The sequence below is a fragment of the Phyllostomus hastatus genome, unplaced genomic scaffold, assembly GCF_019186645.2.
Source record: "Phyllostomus hastatus isolate PE091 unplaced genomic scaffold, TTU_PhHast_1.1 phas_contig_148, whole genome shotgun sequence".
NCBI lineage: Eukaryota > Metazoa > Chordata > Mammalia > Chiroptera > Phyllostomidae > Phyllostomus > Phyllostomus hastatus.
The window spans coordinates 7,226,913-7,241,141 of record NW_025333607.1 but is presented as its reverse complement, the minus strand read 5'-3'; the positions used below and the strand labels follow the sequence as shown (position 1 = coordinate 7,241,141).

The 14,229-nt window shown below is 47.3% G+C and overlaps 1 protein-coding gene across 1 annotated transcript in view; it reads right to left on the bottom strand.

Moving 5' to 3' along the window:
• Positions 1-2,857: 2,857 nt before the first annotated feature.
• The window catches only part of NUP133 (nucleoporin 133), a 41,326-nt gene continuing 29,954 nt past the window's right edge, over positions 2,858-14,229 (bottom strand). The window contains exons 22-26 of the mRNA XM_045817741.1: positions 11,877-11,995; positions 10,556-10,636; positions 9,161-9,225; positions 7,832-7,920; positions 2,858-4,350 (exon numbers count right to left, since the gene is read on the bottom strand). Of these exons, the coding sequence (XP_045673697.1) occupies positions 4,214-4,350; positions 7,832-7,920; positions 9,161-9,225; positions 10,556-10,636; positions 11,877-11,995 (491 nt within the window). The 3' untranslated portion in view covers positions 2,858-4,213. The remainder of the gene's footprint in view (positions 4,351-7,831; positions 7,921-9,160; positions 9,226-10,555; positions 10,637-11,876; positions 11,996-14,229) is intronic.

Here is a 14,229-nt window from a genome sequence, read left to right as displayed (position 1 = left end):
GCGGGCATCGAGGCTGAGGGCGGGGGGCGGCGCGGGGCTCCCGGGGACAGGCCCGGGCGGTGGCTCTGTCTGGTAGCCCCGGTCACAAAGCCAGGGCACCGGGAGCCGCCCGCCTGGGGGACGCGCAGCAGGCTCAGCGCGCTCGGGGGTTCACCAAGAAACCGAGCCTCACGGGACGTTCCCTCCCTCGCCCGCCGAGCTGCCCCAGGCTCCCGCGGGCCAGGCTGAGCGCCCTGCCCCGAGGGCAGGGTCACGACCCAGGATCCGGGGGGGGGGGGGTGAATGCTTTCACTAGAAGAGCAACACGAAGGACAAGGACGCTGCGCCGCGCGACAGGCGGCAGTTTTTCCTTCTGCGAAGGCTGAACGGACTCATCTTTATATTTAGAGGATGATGCCCGCCAGGGCCCGGCTGCTTCCCCGGGCCACGTCGGAGCCCCCGCCTCCCGGAGCCCCCGCCTCCCGGAGCCCGCTCTATTTATACCCGTGATGTATGGGATATGCCTCCCAGATTTTCGAGGATTTGGACCCACCAGTGGGGAGGTGGAGTGTGGGTCACGGGAGGTCGTCCTGCTGGTGCCCGCCTCACAGAGTTGCGCCCCCCCCACCCTGCCCCACCTGGGGACAAGAGGGGTTCCCCCCTTGCTTTGGAAGGCAGGAGGAGAAACGATTTTCTGGGACGAACTCCATGACGTGCTTTAAGGGACGAGGGGCACGGCGGAATGGAATCATTCATTCTTCTGATGTGCCCGAGTGTTCCCAGAATAGCTGCAGTTCCCACCAGGGCTTGGCGGCGGGACAGGTGTGGACGCCCTGGGAACTAGGAGCGCCCGCGGAACCCTCTGTAGCCCGCATGGGTCAGGGCACCGACGGTCAAAGCCAGTGGGAGGACGAGGAGCTGGGCTGGGATAGGCCCCACGGCAGGGAGTATGAAGGGCCCTCAGTTAACAGCTGCCCTGGTTTCGTATTTGGCCTTCTCAGTTTGGGAGAAGGACTGAATTGACAAAACCACGCTTCATTCCTCATACCTGTGTCCTGCCGAGTCCGTGGGCAGGGGCGACACTAGGAAAAAAAAAAGGGGGGGGAGATGAACTCCAATTTTGGCCTTAACAACAGGAAGAAATGTGCTGCAATTCAGTAAATACCTAATCATTTGTTGGCATTTTAAAAGGGAATGGGGTTAATATTTTCCAAAACTCTAGCTGAGGGCAACTCTTATCCCTCCTATAGCAAGCTTTTCTAAGCTCAGTCTATGAAATTCACACACACATTAAGGGCAGCGAGTAAAACAGCTACGGGAGGTTTGTGAGTACAGCGGCAGGTCCCGAGAACATGGGACCGGAGATCTGCTCTCTGCCCCCCACTCCAGGGGCTTCAGTTGTCTCTCCTGGTCACTCTGGGGCTGTTCAACCCCCTTGTTGAATTCTCATCGGCCTCAGGAGCAGGTGGAGAGCCGTCCCCACACATGTACGCCCTGGGAGACACGCCAGCTCCATGCTCTTGCCGGGTAAGCGGGTACCCCCTGCCATATCCTTTTGAGAACTCAGCCTAAGAAAGGTCAGCCCAGGTGGAGGGTTTGCCTGGCAGCTCCTGTGTCTGAGTCTTGGGAACTCACAGGGTCCTTCTGCTGAAGTCGGCCAGTGTGCCCACAACTCCCCTCTCCGGCCTTGCTCCTCAGTGGGGCGCCCCCACTCCTCACTGAACATCCCGGTCTTGCTTACTCTACGCCCCCGAGTCTAAGCCCCCTACACTAAGGTAGGCATCACGTGGCCTACCAACTTAAACATGAACTTGTGACTTTGTTTTCATGTGGGGCTCGTTAAACTTCTGACCTATCCCGAGGTAAATACAGTTCCTATTCGAGCCAGTTTTGGAAACAAGGAAACCAAGGCTCAGTGAGGTAGACATGTCCCAGGTCCACCACCGCCGCAGCAGGGAAGGCTTGGTCACGAGTGGTCAGGGCAGGGCGAGGACTGCTTTCTCCCTCCCTTTGCTCTCCCCCAGCACTGGGTACAGTTGTGGAGACCTGAGGCCGCCAGGGGATCTTTCCCAGGGAAGAGGGGAAGGACCCCTGGAGTGCAGTCAGGACCCCCTCTGCGGCTCGGACAGAACAGAGAAGGGCTGGCTGGCAGCGGAGCAGGGGGCCAAACACCGTACTAGCCCTCCTCACCAGCCACGCGGCTGCAATGTCAGGCCAACCTGACGGTCAGTGATGGTCATCGAAGAGGGCTTCCGTTTTCTGCTGCTGGACTTCACTCTGGGCCTTGCTCTGCCCGGGCCATCTCTAAGGGCCTCACCACTCCTTTGGAGCTGTCCTCTCTCCTCCTCCCCACCCCCACAGTACACCCAGTATAATAAACTGGTTAAAAGCTCGCACTGTGGAGTAAAGCGTATCTGGGTGCACCCCCCTCTGACTGGCTCTGTGACCTCGGACAGGCTGCTTCCAGAAAGACTCAGCATTCTCAACCCAGGACACTGCCTACTCCCTAAGAGTGTTTTGAAGATTAAAACCAGGCAAGCACCTGAAGCATAAATAAGTGGTGCAACATCTTTCTTCTAAGTGTTTGGAGGAGCTGAGAGGTTAGCCAAACACATTAAAAATTATTAGATCTGCTCACTCCACGCACATCATCACAGACAACAGGAAGAGCGAACCTAACTTTAAATGTACTTGGAGTACACAAAGATTTATTGCGGTATTATTTTAAATAGTAAAACAAAACAGAACCCAAACCATTAATCCAACTTTTTAAAAATATATTTTTAAAAGATTTTATTTATTATTTATTTTGAGAGAGAGGAGGGAGAGAAACATGAATGTGCGGTTGCTGGGGGTCGTGGCCTGCAACCCAGGCATGTGCCCTGACTGGGAATCGAACCTGCGACACTTTGGTTCGCAGCCTGCGCTCAATCCACTGAGCTACGCCAGCCAGGGTTAACCCAACTGTGTTAAGACTGAGAGAGAGGGAGGGAACTGCTCAGTACTGCTACGGCCATGCAGCAGGTGTCATGCAACCACGAACAACGGCGTCTTGAATATGGCCGTACGCTGTGGCACCAGGACCTGGACTCTCGTTGTCACGTCTGGCTTCTGACCTTCCCGTTCTCGGTGCAAACCCTTCAGTGCCCCTGTAACCTGGCAGAAGAGTGAATATGCCGGCCTCTGCCTGCCCATCTCTGGTCTTTATTTAAGGCCGGAGAGAAACTGAGGGACCACCGAGGTCAAGAGCAAGAGGCTTGAGAACCACTGCTTTCCAGGTCGGTCGGCTGCCACATTAAGAAAATCTGTAATAGGTTCTGGCATCACACATGCTTCATAGCAGCTAGGCAGACTGTGGGAAAGCTGGGATCCAAAGCTGTAAATCATTTCAGAAATACACGAAGCTGACTGAACTCCTGTGTTGGAAGATTGTAACGAATGCCAGCAGTATACAGAAAGTCACACAGGCCCTGACAGGGTACTTCTTTTGGTTAGAGCGTTGTCTCTATACACCAAGGTTGTGGGTTCGATTCCTGGTCAGGGTACATACAGGAAGCAACCAATGAATGCATAAATAGGTGGAACAACACGTTGATGTTTCTCTCAAAAAAAAAACAAACCCCAAAACAAAAACACCCAACCAATTTTTTTAAATTATAAAAAAAGAAAGCCGCACAAATGTTTTATTCAGTCCAAGACTTTCATTACTACTCTTCTTTAGGCAGAGGAAACTTCTCCCGAGGAGTCAATCCGTCGCCCCGCTCACAGAGCCAGGCCCGCTCTGGTCGCTTCCTCCGACGACACTGTACGTGTAAGTCAGCGAGACCCGACCTTTGTCCTACCAGGTGTCTCACACTGGCCCGCGGCCAGACAGACACCAGAGACCACAGGCCCCCCTCAAGGCGCAGTGTGCCGAGTCACCCACCGTCTCGGGGACAATCCAGTGCAACCCCGGCAGCTCCAGAGCCCGGGGTGCGGGGAGATGACACAGAGTGGGTGTTGAGCCCGGGAATGGCAAATGATAAGTTTCAGATGAAAAACAGGAGAGAAAATTTAATGTAACTAAAGACCAAAACTGTAGTCACATGGCTGTTTCACAGTAGCTTCCAAATAAAGTACAAAAAAACCAGCAAAACACATTATAAAACTGTACAAACTGCTACGTGTTTAAGGCCTAACATTTTTATAACAGTATATACGAATTTCCAGCAACAATGACCATTTCGAGAAAAAGTCACCCTTGTCCCTGGACATAATATTCATAATTTGCTTTCAAAACAAACTCGAAGTAAGGGTTGGACTTTAGGCTTCCCAGCTGCTCTGCTTGTAGCAGGTCCTTCACCTCGGGCAGGTAGTCGCTGAGCTGGATGCCTGGAGACACAAACGCAGACAGTCATGTTTTGCTGTCACGAAACTCTCAAAGGAACCAGGATGATTGACGATGAAGACACCTGTGCTTCTATTTAAATGTAATGCCACTCTGCCGTGGGGACAGGCTGTCTGAAGCTCCTCCCACCTGTCAAACACAGTGCAAATCTAACTGCAGGGCGCTCTCAGAGGAGGCTGCTTGAGTGACTTCCCCCTAGTGGTCAAAAAGCCACTCTGTTTAAAGCCTTTAATAGTCCCTGAAACCTTCCTTTCCCCCCACAGCTCAAGTCACTCCTCCGATGTGGAAGTTTTTCCTTTTTTTAAACTAGTCATCATGTGAAAACAAGTACTCAAACAATCACACACTGTCCTGTTTGGGAAGTAATTTAGCAGAAACACTTGCACCAAAGCTGGCTGTGCATTCAAGCAGGTGGGAGGGCCGTGTCCCCCCCCACCCCCCCACCCCGGCCCTCTGCAGAGCGGGGGTCCACGAGCACTCACTGAGCGGACTGCTTACAGTGAGATCTGGGGAGTTTCAAGAGAATACCTACGATTTTCCTCACTTTATACAAAAACAGGACAAGCAGCTTTAAATTAGTGAGACAATGTTTTATAATTTGTTGCACTACCATGAAGTTCTCAAAATCGTCTCTTTAGTGCCCTCCAAGTGTCCAGCACCAGTTGTGTGCTTGCTATACAAAGACAGGGATCAACACATGCTATGAGGCTAAATATCCGTTTTACATAAATAAAAATCCAAGTTATTTACAGACATTACCAATGACACTTTCAATAAAGCCGTTTCCTCCATGACACAGCATTACATCTGTAAACACATCACATTACTTTTTAAAAGATCAATTCTCTAAAAAATGAACACGTGATCTGACTTCTGTTTGCACAGTGTGGGCCTGCTGTTCAGCCCTCGGATTCATTCGGTGGCTCACTTCCTTCCTTCAGAGCTGGGTCAAAACGCGAGCGCCAGCCCAGGCCGGGCCGTGGAGCTGGAGCAGGGGGTGGCCGGGCGCTGGCGCACTCAGAGCCAGCGCCACCTGGAGGGGGCGGCGCTCGCCAGCTCCCGCTGACGCCTGCCGGGAAGTATTCCAGGCTGGCGCAGGCAGATCTTCTGGTGTTTGCGAGAAGTCAGAAAACAAGACTTTTTGTGAGACTTCTCAACTATTAAATGCTGGTAACTCATTTGAAAACATTTTGAACTCCATGGGACAATATGTGCCTTTTGTTCTGTACATATAACGTACTCCTTCAACAATACACGAAAACAGCCCGACAGGCTTCACGTGGACGATTTAAACGCATCTGCAGGATGAATGCATTCCACAGGCTACGGTACCTGTCGGACTGACAAGGGCTGTGAAATACAACATGGGGAAACCTGTATCTCTCTACCTTTCAGAAACTGTCTTTTAAAAACATTTATCATTATACAGGAAAGACATGTTATTAAAAAGGTTTCAAAAAGAAATGTCCTTAGCTTAAAATAAATATATATCCCCTTTATTCACACACACACACACACACACACACACACACACACATTTATAAAATAGTTTCAATTTGTTTTTGTGCTTTGCTAAATAAACAAGGGCAAAATTTAGTAACTTTTGTAAAAGTATAACTTTCCATTCCTGATTCTTTCCCATCCGTGATTTATAATCTAAGAAGAGCAAGAGCTACAAATCACCTTTACACAGCACTATTTACTTAGCAAGCCACAGTGCAGTTCTGTGGAACTTTTGCGAGAACTAACTTCAGGAGAAGCATTTGGGCCCAAATGCTTTCTCACCGTCCACCGGGCCCAGCTGGGGCACCAGCCGCCAGCGCCGGGAACGCACCCACATCCAGTCGTTTCTTCCGATTCCAAACAAAGGAAACGGAGGCCTTACAGATACACTGTAGTTCCTTCTGAATTTCACACATTTTCAAGCAAAAGATATTTTCCTTCGTCATACCCCTTCCTTCCTTATTTCATTTTTAATTTTACTTTCTGACAACAAAAAGGCTTACTTAACCTTGGGTTACCGCTCACCTTCGAAAATGAAAGCCCTCAAGAAATCTAGCCAGTGTGAACTGATCAAGTTCAGTTTTTCATAAATAAAAATCCAGGTCAATTCTGAGCAACTTCCAAGTAACCTTGTTGCATAACTGCATTTCCATTTAATCCGTCACAAAAAGTCTGAAAAGGATGCGGACAGATCAAGGCAGGTAGGCTCTAAAGTGGAAGTTTCTGGGATGCAAACCCTGGATTTGCCCCTCTCTAACCTCAAACACCGGCTGGCGTGGTCAGTTCCACGGGGCCTCTCGGAGTCCCCTTCATTTCACGCGGCTGCGCCAGTGACTCTGGAATGAGGACTGAGAACGGCACCTGCTCCGGGGGTCGGGCTGGGAATCTGCAGGACAATTCTCCGTGTTCAGAGAACAACGTTCGGGGAGCGGCCGCTCCGCACCAGGCACGGGGCTGGGCGGGGTTTACACAGATCAGACAATGGGTCCTGTAGACTCGCACACAGAGAATCTTCCAGTGTGTCAGCAGGACAAATACAATGCACATCCAATTAGAAGGACTGCTGAATTTGTAATAGCTTTTTCATTGCGTCTTTTTTCCAATTAATATTAAAGAGTGCTCTTAATTGTAAAAAACGGATACACACTAGGTTGGCCTATTTTGCACACTGGCTGGACTTAGCATCATATATTTTGATCTAGTCAATTCTGTAATAAATATGAGCCACACCTGTTTCTATGCATAAACCGCCAAAGCCTTTCACCTTCGGTCTAACACCGTCTAACCGTTAAGCTCTGAATAATACGGAAAAAGGTGAAAATATCCTCTAACTCCTCTTCTCCCTGAGAATAAGCGTTTTATCTGTAAAAGCATCCTCACCCATCTGCATCTTGAACAGCAGATGGAGTTGTGCTCACTGCTTGAGGCACGAAACAAATGCAAAACATACTCCCTTCCTGTTTCTTTTTATTTTGTTCCGAAAGTGAGTTTTAGAGTATCAATGTGCAGAATGGATTTGCAAGAAGACATTTTGTGATTGGTTCTTGAGTATTAACATGGTCATTTTAGAAGGAGATATACCTAAAAAGTTTGTCTCATTTCGAGTTTTCAATCTTCCCCAAGCACGCACTGAAAACGAGAGGACACCGCCACTGCCAGCGTTCGGCCCTCGAGTGAGCCCCTCCCTCGAGTGTGGCCCCTCCCTTGCCTATCAGCACCAGCACGGACACCAGCGCGGGCACCAGCGCAGTGCGGGGCAGGCCCCGCCTGATACGGGCTGCCCCAGTTGGAGAGGAAGCAAACAAAGTCCTTCCTTAATTTCGAACAAATCTCTCTAATTCTAAATATGATACCATTGAATCTTAAATCCCCCTGACATTCGACACCTTGGCAAATCCCTATTATTCTAAAATTTCTAAAACTGGGGAGCAATGTTATTCCCAACATTAACAAATCACTTACCATCTTTTAAAAGTTTCTGTAAGATTTTCACAAATATACTGTCTTTAGACACTTCGATCGGATCATCTTTACCGTCGGAACTGGACCAGCTAGGAAACACAATCAGCATGAGGGAGAATGAAACCACGGACGTATCGGAAACAGAGGACGGCTGGTTGCTGCTGCCTCTTGTTTGGGTGGGGCACAGGCCTGGCGAACCCTGAGCTCTGTGTTTGTGATGCCGCTTCAAATTATTCAAACAAGGGAGCTTTCAGCCTCACCACATTAGTGTTTACATCGGATGGAAGATGTTACTCGTAGGCAGCCATTCACCAAATGTAACCATTTATGTATTTGATGGCAAAACCAAGCAGTGAGGTCTCTTTCCCAACGAATTTCTACACAAGAGTAACAAACCTAGTAAGGACCCCAAGGACGACCTTTCAGGGCACAGGTAATAGTGACAATACGTTAGGACGTATTGTTTTTTGTAAAAGTAAAATCAGGTAACCAGTATCTGGTGTGTAAGTTTGCTCTATCTAGTTGAGTTTTCTACTACGGAAATTCAAACCACCAGGACCACTGCTTTGTAGCAGTCGATGGATACACTATTCCACCCGACAAACCAAGAGCCAGGAATTCCAGTCGAGTGACAGCATATCTAGTTACGATCAGGAAGGAGACTCGAGCAGGCAGAGCCGGATGCTTCAGAGGGTGACCTCCAAAACCAAATTTAACAACAATTTTAACTATCTGGGAGTGGTCGGATTTGAAATGCTTTAGTAAAAATAGTTCGGCTGCACTGTCTCGACACCAGGGAGACAGGGAAACCGGGCGCAGGGAAGGCTGTCAGCCCCCAGGTCGCACTCTCTTTACCGTTCTTTTCCCGGAAACCACCCAGGCCCACAACCGATCATTCTCGGTCTCTCTCGGCTACCACCTAACGCCACCGTTCCCGCGGACACAGCACCTCCTCCGCGGGAAGGAGGTCAACGGGAAACAGAGGCCTCTGAGGCCTAGAACAGGGCTTGATCCTCAAATTTAGTAATTTTCTATTAAAAAAAAAAAAAGCAGCCTCAAGCCTTGTTTGGTAGAAGTGACCATACTTCTGTAAAAATACAAACATATATTTTTCCATGCAAACAATCAAAATTTTAAAATAAGAAATGAAGTCCTTAAGCAAATTCCTTACTTATTGAATGAAAAATTTAAGATTAAATACAACCACTAAAGTTTTCATTATGTTAGTATATATTATTACACAATTAGGTTACAAAACTATTTGATGTATGACCTAATAAGGAGTACTTTTCCAAAACCGTACCTTAGGTTCATGATATGAGAACTTACTTATCTCTCTGAAGAGCTTTGCAAAGGATTTCCAGTTTCAGATCATTTATATTTACATCTTCCTCCTTCACAGCAAAACAAACCACATCCTCATTAAGTCCTCTTTAAAAAAATACATGTTTACATTTGAATTATGTCAACTCCTAATTCTTCATAATTACTGCCTTAATTCACAATTTTAAAAATTCCCTTTCTTCAAAATATTAACACTAGAAAGAAGAGTAAGGTAATTAATAATTTGTGAGTTAGTTTCTGATTATTCTTTGATAATCGGATTTTATCAGAAACCTTGAGAGGGTTAAGATATTAAACAAGGGAATGTGAAAGCCAAAACATTGATTTATTCTCTTATTAAAAAACTTGTATTTCTCTTTTTTATAATTAGATTCATTGGGGGTGACACTGGTTAATGGGATTACACAGGTTTCGATCCCGATACGTCATCCGTACACTGCACTGGGAGGCCCCGCCCCAAGTCAGATCCTCCGTCACCGTGGGTTCGGGAGCCGCCTCCCTGCTGGTGACCCCCACACTGCTGTCTGGGTCTGGGAGTTTCTGTTCGTCTGTCTTCTTTGTTCCTATGTTGCTTTCCGTTTTACAGCCCACGTATGAGTGACATCATATGGTTCTTGGCTTTTCCTGTCTGACTTATTTTGCTTACTTAGCATGATCGTCTCAAGATCCATCCATGTTGTTCCAAATGTGTGTGTTCAAAATCGACCAAACAACTTTCAACTGCAAGACCGACTAACCTACAGAATTTTCATTATAATCCTTTTTCCCCAAAGGCTGAGGAACAGCTTTTCTTAGGGTGAATACTATCAAGAATAAGTTGATAAAGCAACACAAATTGAGGAACTAACAATGACTTAATAAATGAAAGAAAAAATACTTCAGGACTTGGAAAAGCAGCATGTTTTATCTGTGCACAGAAAAAAGACATCTGGGAACGTGAGAATTATCAGGAAGTGAAATCTCCTGACAGCTTTTCTGTACTCAACCCGGGAGTCTGGGGTAGCGAGAGCAGACAGTCTTTTCCACTTTTTTCACAACTGGCCAAAAGAGGTATGTTTTTCTTATTTTATGTATTCACTTTTGTGTGTGTGTGTAGGGTGGTATATTTTTTGAGAGAGAGGAAGGGAGGGAGAGAGGGAGAGAAACATCCACCTGTGAGAAATACATTGATCAGCTGCTTCTCACACGCCCCCAACTGGGGACCTGCCCAGCAACCCAGGCATGTGTGCCCTGACTGGGAATTGAACCAGCGACGTTTTGGTTCACTGGCCGGCACTCAATCCACTGAGCCACACAAGCCAGGGCTACGTATTCAGTTCTACAGAAAACCCTACATAAATCTGATACCTGCCTGTGATCATCTCAAATGAATTGACTTACCTCATCAATATACTCCAGCAAGTCCAAAGCTTTCTTAAAATCATATTCATTAGCTCTTCTGTTCTCTTCACAGATGTATAGCTACGGCAAGTTAAAGTAAGGGTGAGGACCAGCTTAAATAAAGACATAAGGGAGACTAGAGAAATTTAGGGAGAAAAGTCATTGTCTATCAAATTATCAGTATTTTTATAGTAAAGAATAGTGTCAATTTGCAAATTACACTCCACCTACCTCACAGTAATATTTTAAAACAGGCATACGCTCAATCAGTAATCAGTCTGAATAACCTGGTGTATATATACATACACACCCACATGTACACATACATGCTTTTAAAATGTCGGTGAATCTGTACTATCAGGTTCAAGGTAGTATACACATCTCAGCCTCCTTCAAAGCATTCTCCTTGCAATTCCCTGCTGTCCTTGCGCTTTTAGAGCAGTGCCTGTGAAACGCTGCCCTTTCACACAGTTGTTAAAATCGAGATCCGTGACACAGCGTGCAGCTGGTCTAAGGTTTACTTAAAAGGTAAGAAAACACACAGCAGCGTGTCACCGACAGTTGTACCTGTGGTTAGATCACAGCGGATTATATATTCACTTCCGTATTTTATAAATTTCCTGCCATTTTATAATCAGAAAAGTACTTGCCTTATTAAAAATATTACCAAATTTACCTATCTTTTTATAACAAATTTCACTTTAAAATATTGTATAAATCCTTTAACAGCAAATATTCAAACCATTTCAGGAAAAAAGCTATTTACTTTTCATTTTCTTACAACACCTGAAGAACAGTAATTTCCCTGTTTCTGAACATCCTTTTCCTCCCCAATGCTGACATCTCTGAACTGGGAACGTGGTATTAAAGTCGGTGGTGTGTCAGAGCAAAATGGCACGACTTTCTCCTTCCTACTGACACATAAAACAAAGGTGAGCTACACAAACAACAGCATCTTGGATTTTTGAATTAAATATGCTGTATCAGGAGAGGCTGCTGTGAGCTCCACTGTAAGAAATGTTAGTAATAATAGCCAAAGTATAGGTGCTCTTGAATTGTCTTTTCTTTTTAATACAACGAGAGCCAATTCAAGGTAATGCTATGGCATCGTTCTTGCATTTGAAATGCCTTCTTGAAAGGGATAAGGTTCACTGCTCTCCGCTCCCTGGCTCCAGGCTCCCCAGCAGCTCTGACAGCTTATTCCGGGGCAGGTACCAGGAGCAGGAAAGATGACTCCTCTTAGAAACTACGCTGCCCGGCCCCGGGGACCCAGAGGGTGTCTGAGAGTAAGAATCGGTGCAGGGATTCGGAAGGCACGTACGTGGATGAGTTGCGGTGCAGTCAGGACCGGCATTGCGCTGAGACTGAGCTGCTTCTCTGCGAGCAGCTGCTCAGGCAGGGTCTCCTGGTGCAGCAGAAAGCGCTCCTGCTCGGCCATTTCTAGAATTCAAGACGACAGGGGGCGGAGGGGAGTAGATTTTATTTTTGCTCTTCCTAAAGGTCTGGATGTAAAAAGAAAAAGGAGTATCTCTAAAGATAATGTCATCACTATTCGATGATCTTAAGAGTTTCAATTCTGCTTATTCTTGATTCCTGACTAGGTTTAAGTACATTCATGGTCTGCTCCAAGTCACACAACTTATCACAGCAGCCAGAGCTGGTCAAAGGGGGTGGGGGAGGGGAGGCCACACACCCTGCTGCCTGGAGACTCGGGAGAGCACAGGCCCCCACATCCCCGCCCCACTGTGTGGTGACTCCGTACGGTGCTTCTTCCCAGCACAGTCTCCAGTCTAACTTCGTTCACTGAGGACAGTGATCTATTTAAAAGCCACCATGAGAATATTCCAGGAAAAATACAATCTGGATGATCATGTGCCGAACCTCGTAAGTAGCAATGGTTATCTCTCAAGGATGAGGTGCTTTTCCCACCATAAGCTACCCCGGCTGCAGCCCCAAAACCTGGCTCTGCCCGTGAGAACGTGCTGTGTTGGAGGGAAAGGGCTGAGCACTGCCATGCAGCCTGAATAGCACAGTGGTCACAGCGCAGTGGCCAAAGCACCCATGGGCCCATTCACACGCTGGCCCCAATCCACAAGGTTCCACATTCTGTATGCAGTTAAACCAGACACTTTTGAGTAATTTCCATGCCTAGAAAAGCAGATCAGGAGAATACACAACAGCGACAGAAAATTTATAATTCCTATGAGGAATTACTTATGAAACCAGAAAGAAGTTATTTTTAAAAATATGATTTTTAAGACTTCCCACTCCTATGATTAGACACACTGTGATAGCAGTCTGTAGGAAGTTACTCAAACCTGACAATATCTCTATTATGTTAAGAGCAAAAGCTAAGAAGTCAGGAAATGCAAAACAGTGGCCGGAGTGCCAATGCTACCAGGGGAAAAACGGAGAACAAAGGCTGGTGTTCAAAATGAAAGACTGAAGGATGCTTCTCCCAAACGGTGAAAACTAACTTTAATAATAAAAGTTAAATGCTAATCTAATGATTTATTAAGACATTTTTCTTTCAGAGAATACGCAATGTCTCTGATCCTTTTTTATGCACTTTTACAGGTGAGGAAACTGAGGCGCAGAGGGTGTGTCAGCTGCTCAAGGGCACAAAGCGAGGCAGTTGGAGGAAACACGTGAAACCAGATCGACCCGGTTTCTGTCCTGATTCCTCCCATGACACCCACTCTCCCGAGGAAAAAGAAGGACAGCAGCGTAACCTGAGTCCGGCCCAGAGGCCAGACGCTGCGGCTAAGCCTTGCTATCGAATCCCCGGGTCTGCACGTACTTCATCGCCGACCACACAGCTGAGGCTCCCCTGCCAACTTTTATTTTGAAAAATTTCAGGCCTACAGAAACATGTCAAGAACACGGTGTGTGCTGTACACCCAGAATCACCTGCTGTTGACCTTTTTCCATCTTTGCTCCTCTTTGCCCCCTTAAATCTAATGAAAGTGGGAGACATCAGGGCATTTCATTTCTAAAATCTGAAGCACCTACCTCTTAAGAACTAGGACATTCGACCGCAATGTCATTATCAGGCCTGAAGAATTCAATAATCAATTTGGTAATATCACCTGACAGTAAGTCAGTTCACGTTTCCCCAGTCACCCCCAAAATGCCCATCATAGTTTTGGTTATTTGGGGGCTGGTTCAGGAGCCAATCAAAAACCTCACACTGCATTGGGCTGCCACGGCTCTCAGGCTCCGCTGACCTAGGGCAGCCTCCGGCCTTCCTGCTGCCGTCTTTCCTGCTGCTGGCTGGGCTGACCACACTGACTGATGCCCCCCAGTGGACAAGGCTACGCTTCCCTTGAGACTAGATTCGGGTGGAACATTTCCGGCAAGAACACACACGGGTGGTGTTACGTACTGCCGAGCCACACCAGCCTCGCACTCGCACAACGGGAGTTCCCCTCACTGTGGGCGGTGATACCCGTCAGATCTGTGCGATGAGACTCTGAAACATGAGAGTACCCTCTTCCTCCAGCCCCTTGACCCAGTGGTGCCAGCACCCTCTGACGACCAGCGATGTGCCCTGGCTGCAGAATGGGCCTTTCCAAGTCAACCATTCTCTCTACGTTAATTAGTTAGCATTCTTTTTAGGTAAAGAAGTATTTCATGGGTCCCTCCCCTTTTGGGTATCACTGTGGATTTGTGGA